Here is a 20,806-nt window from a genome sequence, read left to right as displayed (position 1 = left end):
ACTCTTTCCTGCCTATGCAGGGGGTCGGACTCGATGATCTATTGAGGTCCCTTCCGACCCTAACATCTATGAATCTATGAATCTATGATACCAGGCAGGACCAGAGATGCTGAGCAGCCCTGACTTCTGCTACAGACCGTGGGCGCTCTGGGGTCCACCTTTTCAGGCAGTCAGGCCCATAGGTTGTTTCCTGACCCTCCTGTCCCCAGCCTGCCCTCCCAGACCTGGTTTTTCTCTGTTCATGACAGGGAAAGGCAGGAGCCCAGAAGCAAAAGATTGTGGCTGAATTTGAGCGACTGCATCGGTTTCTGGAGGAACAATAGCGTCTGCTCCTGGCTAAGTTGGGAGAGCTGGAGAAGGAGACTGAGAAGAGTCAGGAAGAGGGGGTCACCAAACTCACTGGGAAAATTTCTGTTCTCAACAGCCTAGAGGGGAAGTGCTGGGAGGGAGCCAGTGACTTCCTGCAGGTGGGGAAGGTGTAACCCCTCTGATTCCTTCACTGGGAAGGGAAAAGTCTGAATCATGGGGCTGTGGGGGCTCAGAGGTCATGGTTTGCAAAGGGGCCAACAGTACCCAGATGCTTGTGTCCTTTATCCTCCCCCACCCTACTGAGAACAGGAGGGTCCTGAGCCTGTGCTGTGTGGCACTGAGCTCTCCCTCTCCTCTTTCTCTCCCCTCCAGGACATCCAGAGCACCTTGAGCAGGTAGGTCACTCAACCTCATTCCTCATGCAGGATGCAGGCCGGGGGCCTGGACACAGTACTATGATCACATCTTCTCATGGCACCACAGGACATTGCGTGAGGCAGGGTTGGATACAGGCCTTTGGTGAAGGTCCAGTGCTGAGGTTGTTCCCCCTTTAATATAAGCTGCTGGACAGTCCTTTTGGGTGAGAAGGACTAGCCTCTGCTATTCTAGAGGAAATATACACCCCTGGGCAGTGGGTGCCTGAGGGTGGTAGGGTTGGAATCAGGTCTTGTCACTTTTTGATCCTTGGTGAATCGCCCTGGCCACCAGAGCTTGAGCCAGCTGGGCATGATATCTCAGTTCCTTTCCGATCCCAGAAAATGTCTGGGACAGTTCAGAGTTGAAAACCATTACTTGACCTATACTGAGAGCACTGGCACTGCCACTGTCCATTCTGCCCCTGCCCTGGGGCTGCAGTACATAGACACATTCAGTCCTCAGGTGCCTCCATCTAGCCAGGGTTACTACCATGACGTGAGTGGGGAGGGAGCTGTGGGCCCCTGCCTCATTGATAGCCAGACCCCAGAGCCTCGTGTCTGGCCACCAATGTTAAGAGCTTAAATGAAAGGAAAGGCAGTTTTCCTTGTTTAAAGTCAGCTGGCTTGGCTCCAGGAGTCATGGGGGAAGCTCTAAGTTCCTCTCCCAAACTGGAGAATCCCTAAACCCAGAAGCCTCTTTCCCAACACCTGCAGGTGCAGGGAGAGTGTCTGAGGGGGCAGGAGAGGAGCTGGGAGGGAGCAGAACAGGGAGGCGAGGGGTGGCCTGGGTGAAGCTGCACCTCTGATATCCTGCACCCCCACGGGAGTGGATGGTGACTCAGGATGGACCCCTGGACTTCCCCAGCCAGTGCGAGGCCTTGGCTGACCCCTAAGCCAATGAATGAGGGAGTTGCAAACTTTATCCCCTTAGCCAAGGGTTCCCCACAACCCCACCACTTTCACTTCTTTGGCACTGAGTGCCTCCTCCCCAGTGCCTAGGGGTGTTTGTACTCACCACGGCATTTGATCCTCGTTAATTTACAGTGCCTTAAAAATTTTAACCAGGGTTATTTTGGTGCATCGCGTTTGTGTTTTCATGCCATAGGCTTTTGAATGAAGTCCTTTGTGCCATTCCCTGTAAATTCCAGCAGGGGGAGCCAAATACCAACCTGGCTTGGATCGCCTGGAAGCAAAATCCTTGACATTGGTGTGTGGCAGGCAGAGACTGGGGCTCTGACAGGGCAAGGGGGGCGGGGGTTACCTCTGAGGTCAGTGGGCAGCTCCATGGCCAGCTGGGCAGCACAGGCAGGGCTGGAGGTGCAGGAGGCTGTGGGGCAGGAGTGAGGGGCAGCAGCAGGGGGTGGGGGGCGGGGGGGGGGGGCAGCGGGGGAGGGGGGGGGGGGGGCGGGGTGGCTGTGGCTTGGTATTGAGGGGCAACACAATGGGCAAAGACAGGGCACCAGCACATCACTGCCCTCCCCAGCATGACAGGACTACAGTTCCCAGCATCCCCCAGCTGTCCAGGCTTGGTACAGTTCCATGGGGACCCCTGGCCGACCCATGGATCACCGTCTCATCTCAGGGCTTCCAGGTGCATGGTGTCATTTCTCCATCAAGCCAGAGTTTCTTGCAAGGGGAGAGTTTCTTAACACTTGTGTGTGTACTTCTTAGCAATCACTCAGGTGCAATAAAAATGCATGTTCCCTTATCTGTCTGCCTGCCTTCTTTTTTTTTCATGCCTGTCTCTGGGTAGGAGGGGGTAGGGGAGGAAAACCCTCAGCTTCTCCAAAGAGACAGAGCTCAGCCTGAGGAGGTGCTAATGGCCCTCTTTGAAATTGTAAAAACTTTTCACAAAAAGGCAGGCAAGGTCCAGGCTCACCAATTCTCTACTGACAACTCACAGCTATAGCTCCTAGTCCAGACTCTGCACGCCTGCCCATTAGTGCAGTGGTTTTCAATTTTTTTCATTTGTGGATCTCTAAAAATTTTAAACAGTGATGCGGACCCCTTTGAATGATAAGTATGGGTATTCACATACTTTTGATTGATCAGAAAAACAGAATGCCTTCTTTTGTAGACCCCTTAGACATAGTCTGTGGGCCCTCTGGAGTCTCTAGTAGCAAGTCACAGCTGTGTAGGTCAAGGGCAGTCAGAGAAGGATTTCAGCTTTAAGGTGTAACTGGTCCAAACTCAAGCTAGCACTAACACAGATCAACATTTGAGCAGCTCAAAGTGCAACATGTAACAAAGCCTTCAACCACAGAGTTTGGTCCGTGTCACAGAGATGCAGATTCAAGCATCCCATTTTTGGGACTATCCCCATTGCCAGGTACAGACATTACACTTTTACTGGTATAAGTGATTGGAAACTAGTCCATACCTATAATAGAACAGAAGTCCAGTGCATACAGACTGGTTTAAAAGTGGCGGAACTCACCAAAAGGCAAATGTGTGTTGTTCGCTACCAATCTAAGCTACGCTGCTTACAGAAAACTGCCTTGGGCTTTTTTAATGTCTGTACCTAGCTCATGTGCTTAGTGGCCCTTGAGGCCTCAGCCTTTCTCCAGTCCTGCTCCAACCTTCTCTCAGCCTACCTTTTGCCCATGATAGTTCAGTTATATGCCTTCAATGCTAGACCCGATTCATGGTTTGTACTGCTTGGTTGCTTGCCAGTGGATGGCAGTCTTGAGTGTTGACCACTCCAAATTCAAGGCTGTATTATTTTCTGTTCAATGGATTTTGTCATCGAGAGTCTGTATTTCCCTCCTGGTGGCAGAGATGCTTTGTGGTACATCCAGCTTTCATTCCTGCAACCTGATAGCCTTGCTGGTCAGAATCTGGCTCCTCAATCCAGCTGGGAGTTGGGTGGTTGCTAGTTGCATGAAATGCCCAGTATTCAGTGCTACAGCTTCCAGGCAAGGGGTGCACTGTGCCAAGGGCTGCTGTTCCAGCCTGAGCATGTAGAGTTTCCTGGAAGCTTCCTGGTGTCACCCTTGCACGGGCCAGCCAGGCACCCATCTGGCTTACGTGGATGCAGAATAGACTCCAGCTTCTTCCCTCAAAGGCAAGCTGATCCAAGGATTTTTCCTTCCCTCAGGGACAAATTCAGACTCAGCTGCAGCTTCTAAGAAGAGAGAGAAAGCAGCTGGAAGGACTGTGAGAGAACAAAAGTCAGAAACACCAAGAATATGAAGTGGGTAGCGGGAAGCAGGAAGTGAAATCTCCTGCTCTATATAGAGCCTAGGTCATTTAGGGCCTTAAAAATCCAGGAGCTACTGGGAGCCAGTGCCGACTGCTTCAATGAATTCATGTGGTCCTGGTGGCCCATTCCCATCAGAAGGCAGATGCCTTGTTGTACACTAACAACAGCTTCCAGGTGGCCTTTGAGAGCAACGCCGCAGCCCACATAAGGTCATCATCCAGCCGTGAGGTTGCAAAGGTGGGGAGGAGATGGGTATGTAGCAGCCTCCAGCTGCTCTTCTTTTGACAGGCAATATGGTAAAGAACAGGCAAAGGAGCAAGCAGAGGTGTGAACTGTGTTTAGTGGCCAGAGGGTCAGGGTCCAAACCTGACAGCGTGAAATCATCTGTATTTGGCATGCTGTTTGGGAGAAGGCTTTGACTGCTGACAGCACATTTAAATTAGAAGGAGGTAAAAAAACTGCAGTTCATGAAATCCTGACCAACTGTGAGGCATATTGTACCTTGCAAAGGGAAGGTACCCAAAAGTTTAATGTGTCTATAATAACCTGAAGAAACCCTAGAGCAGGACACAACAGGGTGAAGGACACACAGGAAGAACAGAGGATTTGGGGGACCTAACAGAGTCTCTGAGCAGCGACTGAATACTTTCTGGCAGTGAAGACAGTTTTATTTTCTGGGTCTCCTTGGTGAGTGCTGGAGGCTCAGGTCCCCCAGATCCCTGTGCAGGGCTCTACAAGGCGATGCTGCCCTTGCCCCATCCTGAGAGGAGAATCTCACTGTTCTCCTACAGGGGAAGACACCAGGGCTCCCAGCAGGTGCAGTGGAAGGTCTGGAGAAGCATTTGCCAGTGAACAGCTTTGAGGTGAAATCAGGTTCAATGGAGGAACATGGTGGGCTCTTTTCTTTTTTCTCTCTTTTTCCCCAAGGAAAACTGGATGCTTTCTGGCAAATATAAGTCTTTAGGCAGTTCTCAACCCCCAGATAACAGTCCTGACAGCTCTGAAAAGCTTTTGGTGCACTAAGAAGTGCTGGGTGCATTGAATTATTGGGAAGTAATTTTGCAGTTTCCAATGGAGTTGTCCCCAGCTGCCTCTCCACAAAGGGTTAACAGATTCCCCAGCAATCCAAGGCCTAGATCTTGGCCCCTGGGCTCCTGCCAGGTCAGCAACAATCCAGTCATTCCCAGAAAGGAAACGCCCCAGTGTGACCCCAGCTCTGAGCTCAGGGAAGTGAAACCAGTCCTGTCCCCTCTCAGATCACAGCCATGGCTGCCGGAAGCTCTGTGCAAAGCCTCCAGGAAGAAGCGACCTGCTCCGTCTGCCTGGACTTCTTCAGGGATCCGGTGATGATCATGGGCTGTGGGCACAACTTCTGCCGAGCCTGCATCACCCAGTGCTGGGAGGGGGCTGAGACAGATGTCACCTGTCCTCAGTGCAGACAGACCTTTCCCCAGAGGACCCTGGGCCCAAACAGGCAGCTGGCGAATTTTGTAGAAATAGCCAAACAACTGTGTGTGCAGGCAGTGAAAGGGGCAGGAGGGGAGCGGGTGTGTGAGGAGCATGGGAAGGCTCTGAAGCTCTTCTGCGAGACAGACCAGATACTGATGTGCGTGATCTGCCGAGAGTCCCGGGCACACCGAACTCACCCTGCAGCTCCCGCCCAGGAGCCTGCCCAGCAGTACAAGGTACGGGGGCGCGGGCGTGGATCAAAATGAACAGCTGAGGCTCGCTAAAGCTGCCTCAGAACCAAGGGTGGGCAATTTTGGGGGCTGGAGGGCCACAGGGAGTTTTGGTGAGCTGTTGTGTACCGGGTCAGCACCCCCACCCCCCAGCAACAGCTCACCAAAACTTGCTAAGTGACTGCTCTGCACTCAGTTGGGTGGATGCGATGGGATCACAGCTGGGTGGGCACCAGCATCTGGGACCGGGATGGATGGCCGGGGCCAGGGCTGGGATAGCGGGGCTGTGATAGCATTGGGCTGGGGTTCAGGGTAGAACTGTGGCCCGCTCCCCACATGCCCTGTGACAGGCACAGTGGGCCCTATTTTGCCCAGCCCTGCTCTAACCTGTGTCACTGCTCTCAGGGTGTGGACACAGGAGCACCTGGGCTAGGGACAAAAGTTACACATAAGCTGATTTAAGTGATCAGAAACTGGCTTAAACCTGTAAAAGAACAGAAGTTCAGCGCACACAAACCATTGTTGAAATGACCGAAACTGGTTTGAGATAAACCTGGTTGAATGTAGTACCAGACTTAACTGATTAAGGTCAAGCTGGTTTATGGAACTTCTACCCCAGGCCCCTTCCTGGTTTAAGTTAAATCATAGTCCCCCAGCATCCCAGCATGCTCTGGAGCCCTGGGCTGGGCTGTCTATTGCAGCCAAACAGGGTTGGCCCCACCTCTCTCCTCCCTAGTCGAAGCACTATCACTGCTCCAGGTGGTTGAGAAGACAGTGGGGGTGTGAAACCCTGCTCTGGAGTCCAGCCAGATCTACCTGGCAGGGGGGCAGCAGGCCTAGCCAGGCATCCCCACCCTCCAACCCCCTTCCCTGCTCCAGCAGCAGGAGTGGGGGCTTGGCCAGACGCTCATAGCCTGAGGGGAAGGGGGGTTTAACCCCACCATTGGAGGGGGTGGTGGCATGGGCATTGCTAGGGGATAGGCTCTGCTCGTACATCCAGGGCTGCAGCAGCCAAACACCTGTAGAGTGAGGGGAAGCTGGGGGGTGTTAATCCTCCCACTGTAGGCAGCAGCAGTGCAGGCACCGACACAGCACTTGGTCCGTCCCATGCTGAAAATCCCCACAGGCACGGCCTGCGCCCATGCCCACGCCACAGTGTCTGTCCCCGAGTTGAGTCCCTTGGAGGAGCAGTGAGTGGTGTCTAATGCCAATGGGGCAGGGAGGGAGGATGTGACCTGGCTGCAGGTGTGGAGGAAGGGTGTGGGGGGAGCCAGGGCTAATTACGGAGTTTGACTCACCTCTGCTTCTTGCTGCAGCTGCGTGGCCTGGGCTGGGGTGGCCCTAGGGGTGGGGGTCAGCACCTGCTGCCTCATGCCTTCAGCCCCACATGAGGACCACAGTTTGCAGGCAGACTGCAGCTGGATCATGGCTCCCCACCCTCTCCCTGTCCTGCTGGCAGTGTAGCAAACCATCGCAGTGGGCGCAGGTGAGGTGTATGTCACCCGCCCCCTGCTCACAGCAGCGCCGGGAACTTGGGGCAGCTTGTTGTGGGCCAGGGCTATGGGTAACAGTTGGGGGAGGCAGTGGACTACTGCAGACCAGTCCAGCCCAGCCCTGTGATCCAGGGGCTTGGGCAGCAACTGGCCCGTGGCAGCCTGGCCTGAGCCCTGGCACCACTGCAAGCAGGTAGTGGGTTTCATGCACCTCATTGCCCGATAGTTGGCCAGAGTGTTTGTCACTCATTTCCCCCAAACACAAGCAATAACCGCCCCTGTATACAAAGCTTCCTGAGCCCCCAGAGAAGGCTGCGCTGTGGTCTGAGCCCCTGGCTTCTGTCTCCTGTGCAGCCCAGCATTGTTCCTCTTGTGGTGCCTGATTCAATGAGCCAGTTAGGTAAGAAGAGCAACAACACCCCAGGGAACAGATCAGGTCAATAGTATCAAATGTTTTGGGTACTGTAACCCAGATGTCCCTGGTTGTGTACCCCCTTCTCCAATTGAAGGAAGATGTTGGCAGGGCAGGTGCACTGGGGGGTGGGGGGGGAACTGCTGGCTGAATGCAGCTTCCTTCCTTCCCCTATAGAGAGCCAAACCAGGACACTATATAACTTAGCTATATATAAGTTTATTAATATTTACAAAACATTAAAAGATAAATATGCATATAAACACAAACATAAATATCTACATATTCTATAAGACTGTTACCCATACACACACACCCCACTAAGAACAACAGGTGAATCAAAGATAAATACTACAGTGGAGGATCCCAGCCAGGCTTCATTAAAGATTATACACTTTAACTTCTATCATATTACAAATTCACAAATATAAAGATACACAAAATATAGCATACAATATTGAACTCTATTTAAATCTAAATTCACATAAAACATTGAATACACATATACTAACATATACACTCCTATATCTCCATTTTAAACAAATACTCAGCCCCACAGGATTAAACTAATATTTCAATATAGAGGACACAATCTTAAACTCTATCACATTACAGCTACTTAATTACAAACATACAAAATATAAGGCGCAAAACCCCTTAAACATAAGGTACCTCTTTAGGGACACCAAGGACCAGGCTGCCCTGGGGTCTTGGTTGGGTTACCGTGGCTGCAAGGGAGAAGGAGAAGCTCCATCGGTGCCCTGTAGACTTTCCCCTTCAGCCCAGCCAAAATATGTTTTAATAACCTGAAACTCCAACCTCAGGGAGCCCTGTCCCTTTGGGCTTCCCCTGCAAGGGTCAGACTCTCTGACCTGGGTAAACTCCCCCCTCCCTGTGGGAGTCCTTTCCCCAGTAACTCACGACTTGGGGGCCTTGCTGGAGGGTCCTTTACTCCTCCGGTGAGTTACTCTTCATCTCAGGGGCCTCCTGGGTCTCTGGCCCTGACTGGGCCCACCAGCCGCTGATGGCCCTGTGCACTGAAGTGTGCACCAAGGGCTTTATTCTTCCACCCAGGGTTGGGACCACAAGCAGCCTTGCAGGGATCCGGGGTCTCTGTTTCAACTGAGGCCCCTCATGCAAGGCTCTAGCCTTGGTTGCCTGGCTTCGTGCCGGGGGGTTGCAGGCCCCAGGTGCCCCACATGCATCCTGGGGCCTTGCTTTGCTCCTGGATTCCCCGAGTGCACAGAGTCTCCTCAGCCACCTGCACTGAATCTCCCTGGCTTCGTGTCAGGGGTGGGAGACCCAAGCCACCTCATATGGCTCCAGGGTCCTGGTTCTGCATGGACCCACGCCATGCACTGAGGACCTGGCCGCTTGCCAGGGGATGAGGAGCTGAGCTGTCCCATGCAGCTCTCAGAGTCCGGGTCCACTCCCGGACTGCTCCGTGCAGCGCTGCCTGTACTGTTCTGCCCAGGCCTCATGCCAGAGCTGGAGACCCGAGCCCCCTCATAGGGCTCCAGGGCCTTGGCTCATGCACCACCTGCACGCAGCACCTCTGGCTGCACACCAGAGGTGCAGACCCAAGCTGCTTCATACAGCTCCCAGGGTCTGCCCCCATGCACCACTCATACACCAACGCCTCCTTCCTCAGTGGTGGGGCTGGGTACGTGGCCACTCACCGCTCCTCATCTGGCAAAGGGGGTCTTCAGGCTCTTCTGGGGCCACCACATTTACCCTACTGGGCAGCTCTCCCCAGCTTTTCTTTAGCCCATCTTCCCCCTTCTCCATCCCTTGGAGCTGTGTCTGTATGCCAGGCCCCCTGGTCTTTTATAGTCTTCAGAGGCTCTGCCCCCCAGATTGAAAAGGGACCAATCAGGGTGAGGAGGAGTATAGTCCTTACCCAGGTCCAGGTGCCTTGCCTCCTCCCAGGCAGAGGCAGGGCAGCCTCTCCCTAACCACCACCTGATTGGTGGAAATGCTCCACCAATGGCTCAAAGCCCTTTCGAGCTGGCAAGCTGGGCTGCTACCGGCATGCCCACCACACTACCAAAGGTCATTGCACTTGTATGTGGGCAGCAATCTTGGTTGTGGGCATGGGGGAAAGACCATCTCCTCTGCACAAAAAAGAAAACTGACCCAAGAAATTTTCCTTCCTTCAGGAACAAATTCAGACTCATTTGGAGGTTCGAAGGCAAGAGAGAAAGAGACTTGAAGCACTGAGAGCGAATGAAAAACAGAAACACCAGGAATATCAGGTTGGTGCTTGTGGCTAGTAATGACAAGGATGCCTTGGAGGGAAAGGAAAGGGTCTCTTGCACTACATGTTTGGTGAAACTGTGTGTGTTGTTCTCTGACCCTGTGTCACTGTGTGCTGGCAGGTGCACAGGATCCAGCAATTCAGGCAGTCACTCCCAGAGTGCCTACACAGTATTCCCTGGCTTTCCGCTCCCCAGTCTGCCCTCCCTGACCTGGTTTACACTGTGTTCATTGCAGGAAAAGGCAGAAGTGGAGAAGCAGAAGATTGTGGCTGAATTTGAACGACTGCGCCAGTTTCTGGAGGAACAAGAGCGTCTTCTGCTGGCCAAGTTGGGAGAGCTGGAGAGGGAGATTGAGAAGAGTCAGGAGGAGAGGGACACCAAACTCACTGGGGACATTTCATGTCTCAGCAGCCTGATCGGGGAGCTGGAGGGGAAGTGCCAGCAGGCAGCCAGTGACCTCCTGCAGGTGAGGCATGTAATCCCTTTGATTCCTGCACTGGGAAGGGAAAGGTTTGAGCTCCCCAGGGGTGTCTGGGGACTCAACAGTCAGAGTTTGCAAAGGGACCCAGATACTTGGGTCCTTCCTCCTCCCCTGCCCCTCCCAGAACAGGAGGGTCCTGAGCGTGTGGCATGTGGCACTGAACTCTCCCTCTCCTCTTTCTCTCCCCTCCAGGACATCAGGAGCACATTGAGCAGGTAGGTGGCTCCACCTCACTCCCCATGCAGGCCAGGGGAGTGCTTGATCATGTCTTCCCAGGGTGCCACAGGACAGCAGGTGAGACAGGGTCACCATTTGGATACAAGCCTTATGTGCAGGTCCAATGCTGATGTTGTTCCCTCTTTAGTATGAGCTCTGGGACAATCTTTGGGGTGGGAAAGACTAGTCAATGCTATTCTACACCCCTGCACAATGACTGCCTGAGGACAGTAGGTCTGGAGGCCTTTCACTTTATGGCTCCTGGGGAATCACCCTGGCCACCAGAGCATGAGCCAGCTAGCCATGAAATCTCAGCTCCTTTCTGATCTCAGGAAATGTCCTGGACAGTTTAGAGTTGAAGACCATTAGTCAGCCCCTACTGAGGGTGCTGGCAATGCCATTGTCTGTCTGTACATGGAGATACTCAGTCTCCAGTTCCCTCCATCTAGCCAGGTTTGCTACCTTGAAGTGAGTTACAAAAGGAGAATGGAATAACGTAAAATTGTTCTTCCCAGGTGCGAGAAGGGGCAGGTCCAGCTGCCAGTGGGGATTTCCCAAGAAATAGAAACAAGACTCAGAAAGTTGTCTGGACAAAATCTAAATCTAAAGGAGACTTTGAGGCAGTTTCAAGGTATTAAGAGGGTTGTAACTGGGGGACTAAGGAAGTGTCCCTGTTCAGGGGAAGGATACAGGCTGTGGGTAGTAGATGTTTATTTGGAGCCTGCATCTTTATGTGAGGGAGAGAAAATGAAAGCACTGGCCTGATATTGCAGGTCACAGGAACGAAGCCTTGAGGCAAGAGCCTCCTGTGCCCTTGGCCAAATCACTGATGAACTTGGGCCCTTCAGGGGTCCCCTTTGTCTGAGCTGCAGAGCCCCTGCTGCTCCAGGGCTGCTCAGCGTGCGCACCTGCAGCTTGGGGTGGGGAGGGAGCTGCAGGCCCCTGTCTCACTGATAGCCAGATCTTGGAGCCTCATGTCTGGCCACCAAAGTTAACAGCCTAAATTAAAGGAACATCACATTTCCTGGTTTGGAGCTTGCTGGCTTGGCCCTAGGGGACATAAGGGAAGCTGTAAGCTCCTCTCCCAAACTGGAAAATCCCTAAGCCCAGAAGCCTCTTTCCCAACATCTGCAGGTGCAGGGAGAGTGTCTGGGGGGGCAGGAGAGGAGCTGGGAGGGAGCAGAACAGGGAGGCGAGGGGTGGCCTGGGTGAAGCTGCACCTCTGATATCCTGCACCCCCACGGGAGTGGATGGTGACTCAGACTGGACCCCTGGACTTCCCCAGCCAGTGCGAGGCCTTGTCTGATCCCTAAGCCAATGAATGAGGGAGTTACAACTCCTACTACTTTATCCTCCTACTACTTTATCCCCTTAGCCAAGGGTTCCCCACAACCCCACCACTTTCCCTTGTTTGGCACCGAGTGCCTCCTCCCCAGTGCCTAAAGGGCCAGGATGGGCTCCACACTGGGTTCCCCTGGGTCCGTGGTTTTTACATCCCTCCTTCCACGCCTCTGCCTGCACCTGCAGCTCCATCCCTCCCTGTCCTGGGAGAGGAGGCCCCTGTTGCAGGGGAGCAGGGAGATGTGGAGGCAACTTCTGCAGCCACAGGCCCAGCAGCAGGGGAAGGAGCTGCCGCAGTGCCTCTACTCAGTCTCAGGGGCTCAGGACCGAGGCATGGCCCAGCTCATAGCATTTTTTTTTTTAATTTTATGTATCCCAAGCCAAATTACCCAAAACTAATTCCAAATCCTGGAGTCCAGGACCATAAGTGGCCATACTGCCAGCAAACATCCTCCAGCCCCATTTGGGGCTTCGGATGTTCCCAAATCCTTTGGTGGGCATCCTACTTGCAGGTCCAAGCCCAAAGGCTTGGGGTCTGGATGCCCCCAAGTTTTGCTTGCCCTTAGCCATAAGGCCCTCGGAGCAAGCTAGGGAGGAGACTCCCATTTCCACAAAGTGGGCTTAAAGCCGCTAAACTTCGGCGGGTACTGAACCACATCAGAAGAGCAGTTCTCCCCAGCTGCACTTTAGGAGCACTGCCCTCATGTACAGAGATACATGGTATTTCCCCTACCAGGTTGTAGCATGAACCAGACTCCTGAGATATTATGTCTGTGCCCCTTTCCCCTGCAGAAGCTCTGCTGTCCGAACTGGAGAAGGAATCATACGCAAAGGGTAAGCGCTGGGGGAACTTGTCCTGGAATTAACATAATGATCCGACAGATCCCACAGCTGCCCCTCACGGAAGGGTCAGACCCTCTCCCAGCCCAACACCAAAACCCCTGCACCGAGACCTGGGGCGTTGGGCTGGGATTTTCCTGCCCTTGCCTGTGGATTTACTGCCACCTCCAACCTTTCCCTGGTACTGGGGCTCTACCCTGTTCCTGGCTGAGGAGCTGCGGGGCCCTCTGTGCTCAGCCTCTGGGCCCAGGGCAGAAGCAACTCCTGGGACCCAGGACAGTCCCAGGCAGGACGGGGAGGGTGGAGAGGGTGAGGAACGGCCCCGCCTGCCCCAGGGCTGAGCTCTGCCCTGACGCTGTGATTCTCTCTGCCAGTGACGGTGACTCTGGATCCAGACACAGCTCATCCTGATCTCATCCTGTCTGTGGGTGGGAGAAGTGTGAGCTGCGCAGAAACACAGCAGTGTCTGCCCAACAATTCTGAGAGATTTGATGTATATGAGTGTGTGCTGGGCCATGAGAGATTCACTTCTGGTAGACACTACTGGGAGGTGGAGGTGGAGGAGGGGGAGTGGGCCGTGGGGGTCGCCAGAGAGTCTGTGAGAAGGAAGGAAGACATCAGCCTTAGCCCTGAGGAGGGGATCTGGGCTGTGGTGCACTGTGATGATCAGCTGTGGGCTCTCACTACCCCTGATCTAACCCTGTTCTGCCTGTGCTGGGTGCCCAGCAGGGTGCGGGTCTGTCTGGACTATACAGCGGGGCTGGTGTCATTCCTTGATGCTGACACCGAGGCCTCGATCTTCACCTTCCCGCCAGCCTTGTTCGCTGGGGACACAATCCGGCCCTGGCTCGGTGCGTTGGAGGCTGGATCCAAGCTCAGACTGTGTAATTGAGTGCGGGGCGGAGAGAACAGCCGGGGAATGTTACGTCCCACGCAGGGAAACAGGCCGCTCTGGTCTCCCCTTCTCTTTGACCCCAGACAAACCCCCTCTACCAGCCCCTGTCCCCTCCTCTATGTCCCCGGGAGCTGCCCAGGTGAAAGGTGCTGTCTGTACAGACAAGACCATCCCCTTGCAGTGGGGACAGCATCCTGCTGGGGCCTGGGGGTGGGAGGCCACTGGGCTTGGAGCCTAAGCCCTGCCAGGCACTGGCTGTAGGAAGCTGCTCGGCTGGTTTGCTGCACAAGAAAAACCAACTCAAGCACAAAGGCCCCTGGGCTGGGGGCTTCTCAGAGCTGGAAGAGTTTCACTCAGGGCAGGCACCTCCCTGAATCTGGCTCCTCCACCACCAATGGTTCCCTTGTAGTGCCTGGCCCTGGGCCCCTGGTGGCTTCACGTCCATAGAAATATCAATAAATGTTGCAACTGGGGTTTCTTAATGGGCTTTTGTCACTTGGGCCTTCACTCCTCCTTTTCTCTCCCTACATTTCCACTGCTTTGGATTCCGTCCCCTTGCTCTGACGCACATGGCAGGATGTTCCCTGTGGCATGGACACCTCTTTTCCTTGGTCTGGTCTTAGACCTTGGCCTTCTTCAGAACCAGACAACTTGACTAACAAAGCTGGGCAAAGGCTTATTTACCCAGAAGCTCCTTGGCACACTCTGGGAGCCAGGCGGGGCTGAGTGTGAGGCAGGAATTCCACTGACCTTCACTACAGATGTTTTCCACCTCTGAGGATGAATTCAGGCAAGATGGCAGAGACTTTGCGTTATTGTGGATCTGAGTCCACAACACCACACAGGGCCTCGGAAATTATATCGACTGTGGCTGGACATGACACAAACAGCAGCAGGACCTGGGGCTGGTGAGAGGGGAGCTCTTGTTTCTCTCAACCCCACCCTCATCTCCTTTACCCCAGCATTGGGATCTGTCTGGACAGGCTCCTGAGTGATGCTGTGCAAGCCGAGTACATTACTGAACCTAAAGGTGAAATCTGCCCAGGGCAAAGTCTTTTAGGAGACCTCAAAGCGGGACACCACATCATGCCATGTGAGAATTTCATGCACTTCACACACTGGTGCTTCATCTACCAGGGCCCATCTGAATTGCCTTCCGCTCAACAGTGCCAAGAGACCAAAGGTATCAGGCCGAGAGTGAAAGCCTTCCCCATGCCTTGTGAACCCCATGCAAGAACCTAGTAAGTCCTCCACAATGCCATCCCAGACCAGCAGGTGAAGGCCATCTCAGCATCACTTGGGATGGTAGCCATGAATCGCACAGTCCTGACCAGTGACAGCCAACTGCAGCTAAACATTGTGATAAGAAACAAAAAGGTCCTGATGATAGTTGCACCAGGAGGCAGACAGGGGAGCCAGCCCAGTTCCAAAGACCCCTGGCAGCCTGGCCATGTGCTCCTGCTGCCCCACTTTGGGCCCCGCTAGCGCTAGCCCTGGTGCACTGGTGCGACCACATGCTCATATTTAGCTGTTGCTGCACTCTGTGCATCCCCTCACTGTCCCTTCCCACTGCCTGCCCCAGCGATTTCCCCAAAACCCCTCCACCTGCCAGCCAACTGGCACCACATGGCTCCCAGCTCCAGCACCAGGGTCAGCAGGAGCAGCTGGGACATGGTGCTGGAGCGGCGAGTGGGGGGACAGGGAAGCAGCAGGGTAGCAGTGGAAGATGGGAGGAAGTGGCAGCAAGCAGACCAGGAATGGCAGGAGTGCAACGCCTGGGCCTGGAGGAGTGCTGGGGGGACTCTGCCTGCCACGGTGGGGAGGAAGGCTGTGGGCAAACCCTCCCCTTCCCCCAAGCCACAACCCTCCCCAGCCACTCTCCCCCAACACACAGCCCCCACAAAACCCACACCCATCCACACACCTACAAACCTATACCCACCCACCCACAATATACAAAAGTAAGACTTCATTTTAGCTGGGGTAAGCAAAATATGCTCATGGGCTAGATCTGGCCTGCCAGGCCATTCTATCTGGCCCACAGAGCCCCTAAAAAATTAATAAATTAATATTTATTTGTTCCTGGCTGCCTGTCAAAACTGACAGGAGCTAGGGGCAGTAGGACCCAGGGGGAGCCCTCAGCAGGACTGAACAACCCAGCCCCACCCCACCCCCAGCCATTTCACTCTCTTCCTGCCCCTGCCCTGCTCCTGCATCATGTGGCTCCCAGCTGCCTCACTGGACTGGGGAGCACAGGGCCCCACTGGTACATGTGTGTGTGTTCATAAGGTGAGTCCCACACGTACATCCCACCATACACATGTACCCTCACCCCCCCACACACTGCCATACATGCAGACCCCCACACCCCCTCACACACTCCAGCCACACTCCCCCAACACACAGCCCCTTACAAACCTTATACCTACATACCCACACACCCACAGCCCCCAACAAACCTATACACACCACCCATGATATACAAGAGTAAGATTTCATTTTAAGCTATTGTGCAATCACCTCTATGTGCACTACACAAACACATGTAAATCAGGACAAAAATATTTTTTGAAAGCAAATTAATGAATGCCGTAGACACTTGTTTTTTAGAATATACAGTAAAAGCTCTGTTATCTGGCATCCCCCAGGAATGAGGGATGCCGGATAACAAAATATGCCAGTTAATGAGACAGGACTGATTCAGATGATAACAAAATATATCGGTTTCTCCAAGCCCCTATGGCCCAGGGCAAAGCAGCCTATGCTGCCAAGCCCCCATGGCCTGGGGGCATAACAGGCTGCGCAGGGCTATGCGGGGCCCACCTGAATTAGTGCTTCGACAAACCTATTAACCTTCCTGCCTCCAGCTTCTCTGACAGCAATGGTTCCCTTGTACTGCCCGACCCTATGCAAGAATCTGGGCACATATCTGTGCTGTAAGGAGGCGAGAGATGCAGGGGTGTCTGTGAACTGATCAAATCCTTTTGTTTCAAATCAAATGCAGCACCGGAGCTACCCCAGGGGCATCTCCTGCCATCTCTGTGTCTAACAGGCCGGAAGCAGAGCTCTTGAGAGCTATGGCAGAGGCCCCTGAAGTGTCTTTGCTGGCTCAGTTCCAGGTTTGGGTGTGTAAGTGGGAGCAGCTGGGAGCCCTCTTTCCTTCCTGAGTGCCCAGGATGAGATGAGGATGGGCCCGCAGGGACTTTGTACACAGGACTGATTCAGATGAGACTCAGGATCCCAACGCAGCATCCCCACAGGACACCAGCACTCAGACTTGTCTCCCCGGGTCTGTTGAGGAGCCCCAGGTCCAGCACATGCAGAGGAACAGACTGAACACACCCATCATGAAGTCCCCGACCTTCAAGTACCAGATCCTCAGTCCATCCTCACACTCCCTCTTTGCAGCCTTTGTTCCCTGTTCTGAGGCATGTGGGAGAGGGAGGAGATGGGAGTGTAATGTTTGTGGAGGGGCTGGTGACACTGGCCACCCTGACTAAGGACATCTGTGAGGCCAATTGTAGCACAGAGCTCAAGGATGGAGGCTTCATTGAGGGAATGATGCATCTCAGCCTGCCTCAGAGCAGCCCAAGGGGCACAGGGGTCTATCTGTCAGGCGGTGGTGACTGAAGTGAATTTTGTTCACATGCAGCCATAGAAATTTAAGTCCTTACTATGGGAAGGTGGCAGTGGGGGGTGGTGTGTGACATTCATCAGCAGGTTGCCCTGGAAGAAAGCATCAAGCTGGGAAGGGACCTGTCTCGGCTACTTCCCAACAGGCTCCTGGTCAAAAGGACATGCTGTATGGCCTGACGCATGACCCGGTCCCGCACTGCTCATCCAGCCCACAAGGCCAAATGAGTTTGACACCCCTGCAGCAAAGGAATGTGGCGCTGGTAGTTGCCCCGAGTGTCTGTCACTCGTTTCCCCCAAACACAAGCAGTAACCGTCCCGAAATACAAAGCTTCCTGAGCCCCCAGAGAAGGCTGCACTGTGGTTTGAGCCCCTGGTTTCTGGCTCCTGTGCAGCCCAGCATTGTTCTTCTTGTGGTCCCTGATTCAATGAACGACTATGTAAGAAGAGCAGCAACAGTACAGGGGAAAAATCGAGTCGATAGTATCAAATCCTTTTGTCACCAAAAGTCATTGGGCTCGTATGCAGGCAGCAATCTCGGTTGTGGGTGTGGAGAAAAGACTCCATCTCCTCCACTCCTGAAAGAAAACAGACCCAAGAGGTTTTCCTTCCTTCAGGAGCAAATTCAGGCTCATCTGGAGATTCAAAGGGAAGAGAGAAAGAGGCTTGAAGCACTGAGAGCGAATGAAAGGCAGAAACACCAGCAATATCAGGTCAGTGTTCATGGCTAGTAGTGAGGAGACAGCCTGGAGGAAGGGGAAAGGGTCTCCTGCTCTACTTGTTTGCTGAAACTGCTTTGTTTTTGACCCTGTGTCACTGTGTGCCGGCAGGTGCACGCACCCAGGCCCTAACTGTGGTGAGAGGGAAGGTTTGTTGGAGGGAACCGTCCACCTCTCCCATATGTACGTGCCTACCCTTCAGGGCTGTAGAGAAAACCTTCCCAAGAGGAAAACAGTGCACAGCTGCCAGGCGGGACCAGAGATGCTGAGCAGCCCCGACTTGAGCTACAGACCGTGGGAGCTCTGGGGGTCCACCTTTCCAGGCAGTCAGGTCCACGGGTGCTTACACTGTTTCCTGGCCTTGCTATCCCCACCCTGCCCCCTCTGACCCAGTGTTTCTCTGTTCATGGCAGGAAAAAGTAGGACCCCAGAGGCAGAAGATTGTGGCTGAATTTGAGGGACTACACCAGTTTCTGGAGGAATAAGAGCATCTCCTGCTGGTTGAGCTGGAAGAGCTGGAGAAGGGGATTGAGAAGAGTCAGGAGGAGAGGGACACCAAACTCACTGAGGAGATTTCCCGTCTCAACAGCCTTATCAGGGAGCTGGTGGGGAAGTGCCAGCAGACAGCCAGTGACCTCCAGCATGTGAGGAATGTAACCCTCTGATTCCTATACTGAGAAGGGAAAGGTCTGAATCGTGGAGCTGTGGGGGCTCAAAGGTCATGGTTTGCAAAGGGGCCAACAGTACCCAGATACTTGGGCCCTTCCTCCTCCCCTGCCCCTCCCAGAACAGGAGGGTCCTGAGCCTGTGCTGTGTGGCACTGAGCTCTCCCTCTCCTCTTTCTCTCCCCTCCAGGACATCAGGAGCACGTTGAGCAGGTCGGTGGCTCCACCTCATGTCCATGCAGGCCAGGGGCCTGGACACAGTGCTATGATCACGTCTTCCTAGGGCTCCACAACACAGGCAGGGAGCCCTTTTGGATACAGGCCTTTGGGGAAGGTTCAATGCTAAGGTTGTTTCCTCTATAATATAAGCTCCTAGACAGTCCTTGGGGTGGGAAGGACTAGCCCCTGCTATTCTAGGGGGAATCTACAGCCCTGGGCATTGGCTGGGATGGCGCTTGTCCGTTTTTGACCCCTGGTGAATCACTTCGGCCACCAGAGATTGAGCCAACTGGGCATGAAATATCAGCTCCTTTCTGATCCTGGCAAATGTCCTGGACAGTTCAGCATTGAAGACCATTACTTGACCCCTACGGAGGGTGCTGGCACTGCCACTGACCATTCTGCCCCTGCCTTGGGCTGGAGTACTTAGAGATATTCAGTCCCCAGGTCCCTTAATGTAGCCAGGATTGCTACCATGAAGTGAGTTACAAAAGGGGAATGGAATAACACAAAATTGTTCTTCCCAGGTGCAAGAAGGGGCAGGTCCAGCTGCCAGCAGGGATTTCCCCAGTAATAGAAACAAGACTCGGGAACTTGTCTGGACAAACTCTAACTCTAAAGGAGACTATGAGGCAGTTTCAAGGTACTGAGAAGAGGTTTGTGAAAGGCAATAGGGAAGTGACCCTGTTCAGGGGAGGACACAGGCTCTGAGCAGCCAGTTTTTATTTGAAGCCTGAATCTTTTACATGAGGAAGAGAAACTGAACATGCTGGGCTGATATTGCAGGTTGCGGGAATGAAGTGTTGAGGCAAGGGCCTCCCTGTGCCCTTGGCCAAATCACTGATGAATTTGGGCTCCTCAGGGGTCCCCTTTGTCTGAGCTGCAGAGCCCCTGCTGCTCCAGGGCTGCTCAGCGTGCGCACCTGCAGCTCGGGGTGGGGAGGGAGCTGCAGGCCCCTGTCTCACTGACAGCCAGCCCCCGAAGCCTCGTGCTATCAAAGTTAAGAGCCTAAATTAAAGGAAAGGCCAGTTTCCTGTTTTGAAGCCTGCTGGCTTGGCCCCGGGGTGGGGCATGAGGGAAACTGTAAGCTCCTTGCCCAAACTGGAGAATCCCTGAACCCACAAGCTTCTTGCTAAACCCCAACAGGTGCAGCGAGGGCTCCTGAGGAGGCAGGAGAGCAGCTGGGAGGAAGCAGGACAGGTAGCTGAGGGGTGGCCTGAGTGAAGCTGCCCCTCTGATATCCTGCACCCCACTGGATCAGCGGGCGACTCAGGCTGGAACCCCAACCAGTTCAAGGTCTTGTCTGACCCCATAGCCAATGAATGATGGAGTTTCAAACCTTATCCACTTAACCATGGGTTCCCTACAGCCCCACCACTTTCCCTTCCTTGTCACTGGGCCTAAGGGGTCAGGATGGGCTCTGCACTGAGCTCCCCTGGGTCCATGGTTATTACATTTCTCCCCCCATTCCTTTCCCTGCACCTGCAGCTCCCTCCCTTCCTGTCCTGGGAAAAGAGGCCCCGCTGCAGGAAGGTGCCAAGGCAACTTCTGAAGCCACAGTCCCAGCAGCAGGGGGAGGAGCTGGCCCAGTGTCTCTGCTCACTCTCAGGGGCTCAAGACCAAGGCAGGTCCCAGCCCGTAGCCTGAACCAGACGCAGGAGGTCTAATGTCTGTGCTCCTTTCCCCTGCAGAAGCTCTGCCGTCCAAACTGGAGAAGCGATCATACACAAAGGGTAAGCGCTGGGGGAACTGGTCCCTGCATTAACAGAACAATCCCACAAAACCCACGGCCACCCCTCGCACAGGAGTCAAACTCTCTCCCAACCCAACACCAAACCCCCCTGTGTTAGGACCTTGGGTGTTGGGCTGGGATTTTCCTGCCTATGGATTTGTTGTCACCTCCTCCCTTTCCCCCAGTGCTCGGGGCGTTTTTCCTAGGTGTCCTTCGCGTGCGTCTCCGAGCGGAGCACCGCTGGGCAGTAGCCGCCGGCCAGCTGAAGCAGGTTACCCGCCGGGGGGGCCTCTTCC

At 54.1% G+C, this 20,806-nt stretch overlaps 1 protein-coding gene and 1 pseudogene across 1 annotated transcript; both read left to right on the top strand.

Moving 5' to 3' along the window:
* The first annotated feature begins 5,192 nt into the window (after positions 1 to 5,192).
* On the top strand, positions 5,193 to 13,539 carry LOC102370262 (zinc finger protein RFP-like). Its single transcript, XM_025192039.1, has 7 exons — positions 5,193 to 5,612; positions 9,671 to 9,766; positions 10,005 to 10,235; positions 10,443 to 10,465; positions 10,982 to 11,097; positions 12,600 to 12,641; positions 13,022 to 13,539. Exons 1-7 carry the CDS (start codon positions 5,193 to 5,195, stop codon positions 13,537 to 13,539), a joined length of 1,446 nt encoding a protein of 481 aa, XP_025047824.1.
* Positions 13,540 to 17,603: 4,064 nt separating this feature from the next.
* LOC112548033 overlaps positions 17,604 to 20,806 on the top strand; it is a 19,632-nt pseudogene continuing 16,429 nt past the window's right edge.

This window comes from Alligator sinensis, unplaced genomic scaffold (genome assembly GCF_000455745.1).
Source record: "Alligator sinensis unplaced genomic scaffold, ASM45574v1 scaffold900_1, whole genome shotgun sequence".
NCBI lineage: Eukaryota > Metazoa > Chordata > Crocodylia > Alligatoridae > Alligator > Alligator sinensis.
This window is presented reverse-complemented; position numbering and strand designations above follow the sequence as displayed.

Coding starts and splice junctions, on each gene's coding strand:
- LOC102370262 (XM_025192039.1), top strand. CDS start 5,193: ATGGCTGCCGGAAGCTCTGTGCAAAGCCTCCAGGAAGAAGCGACCTGC. Junction 5,613..9,670: donor AGCCTGCCCAGCAGTACAAG/GTACGGGGGCGC, acceptor TCCTTCCTTCAG/GAACAAATTCAGACTCATTT. Junction 9,767..10,004: donor AGAAACACCAGGAATATCAG/GTTGGTGCTTGT, acceptor TGTTCATTGCAG/GAAAAGGCAGAAGTGGAGAA.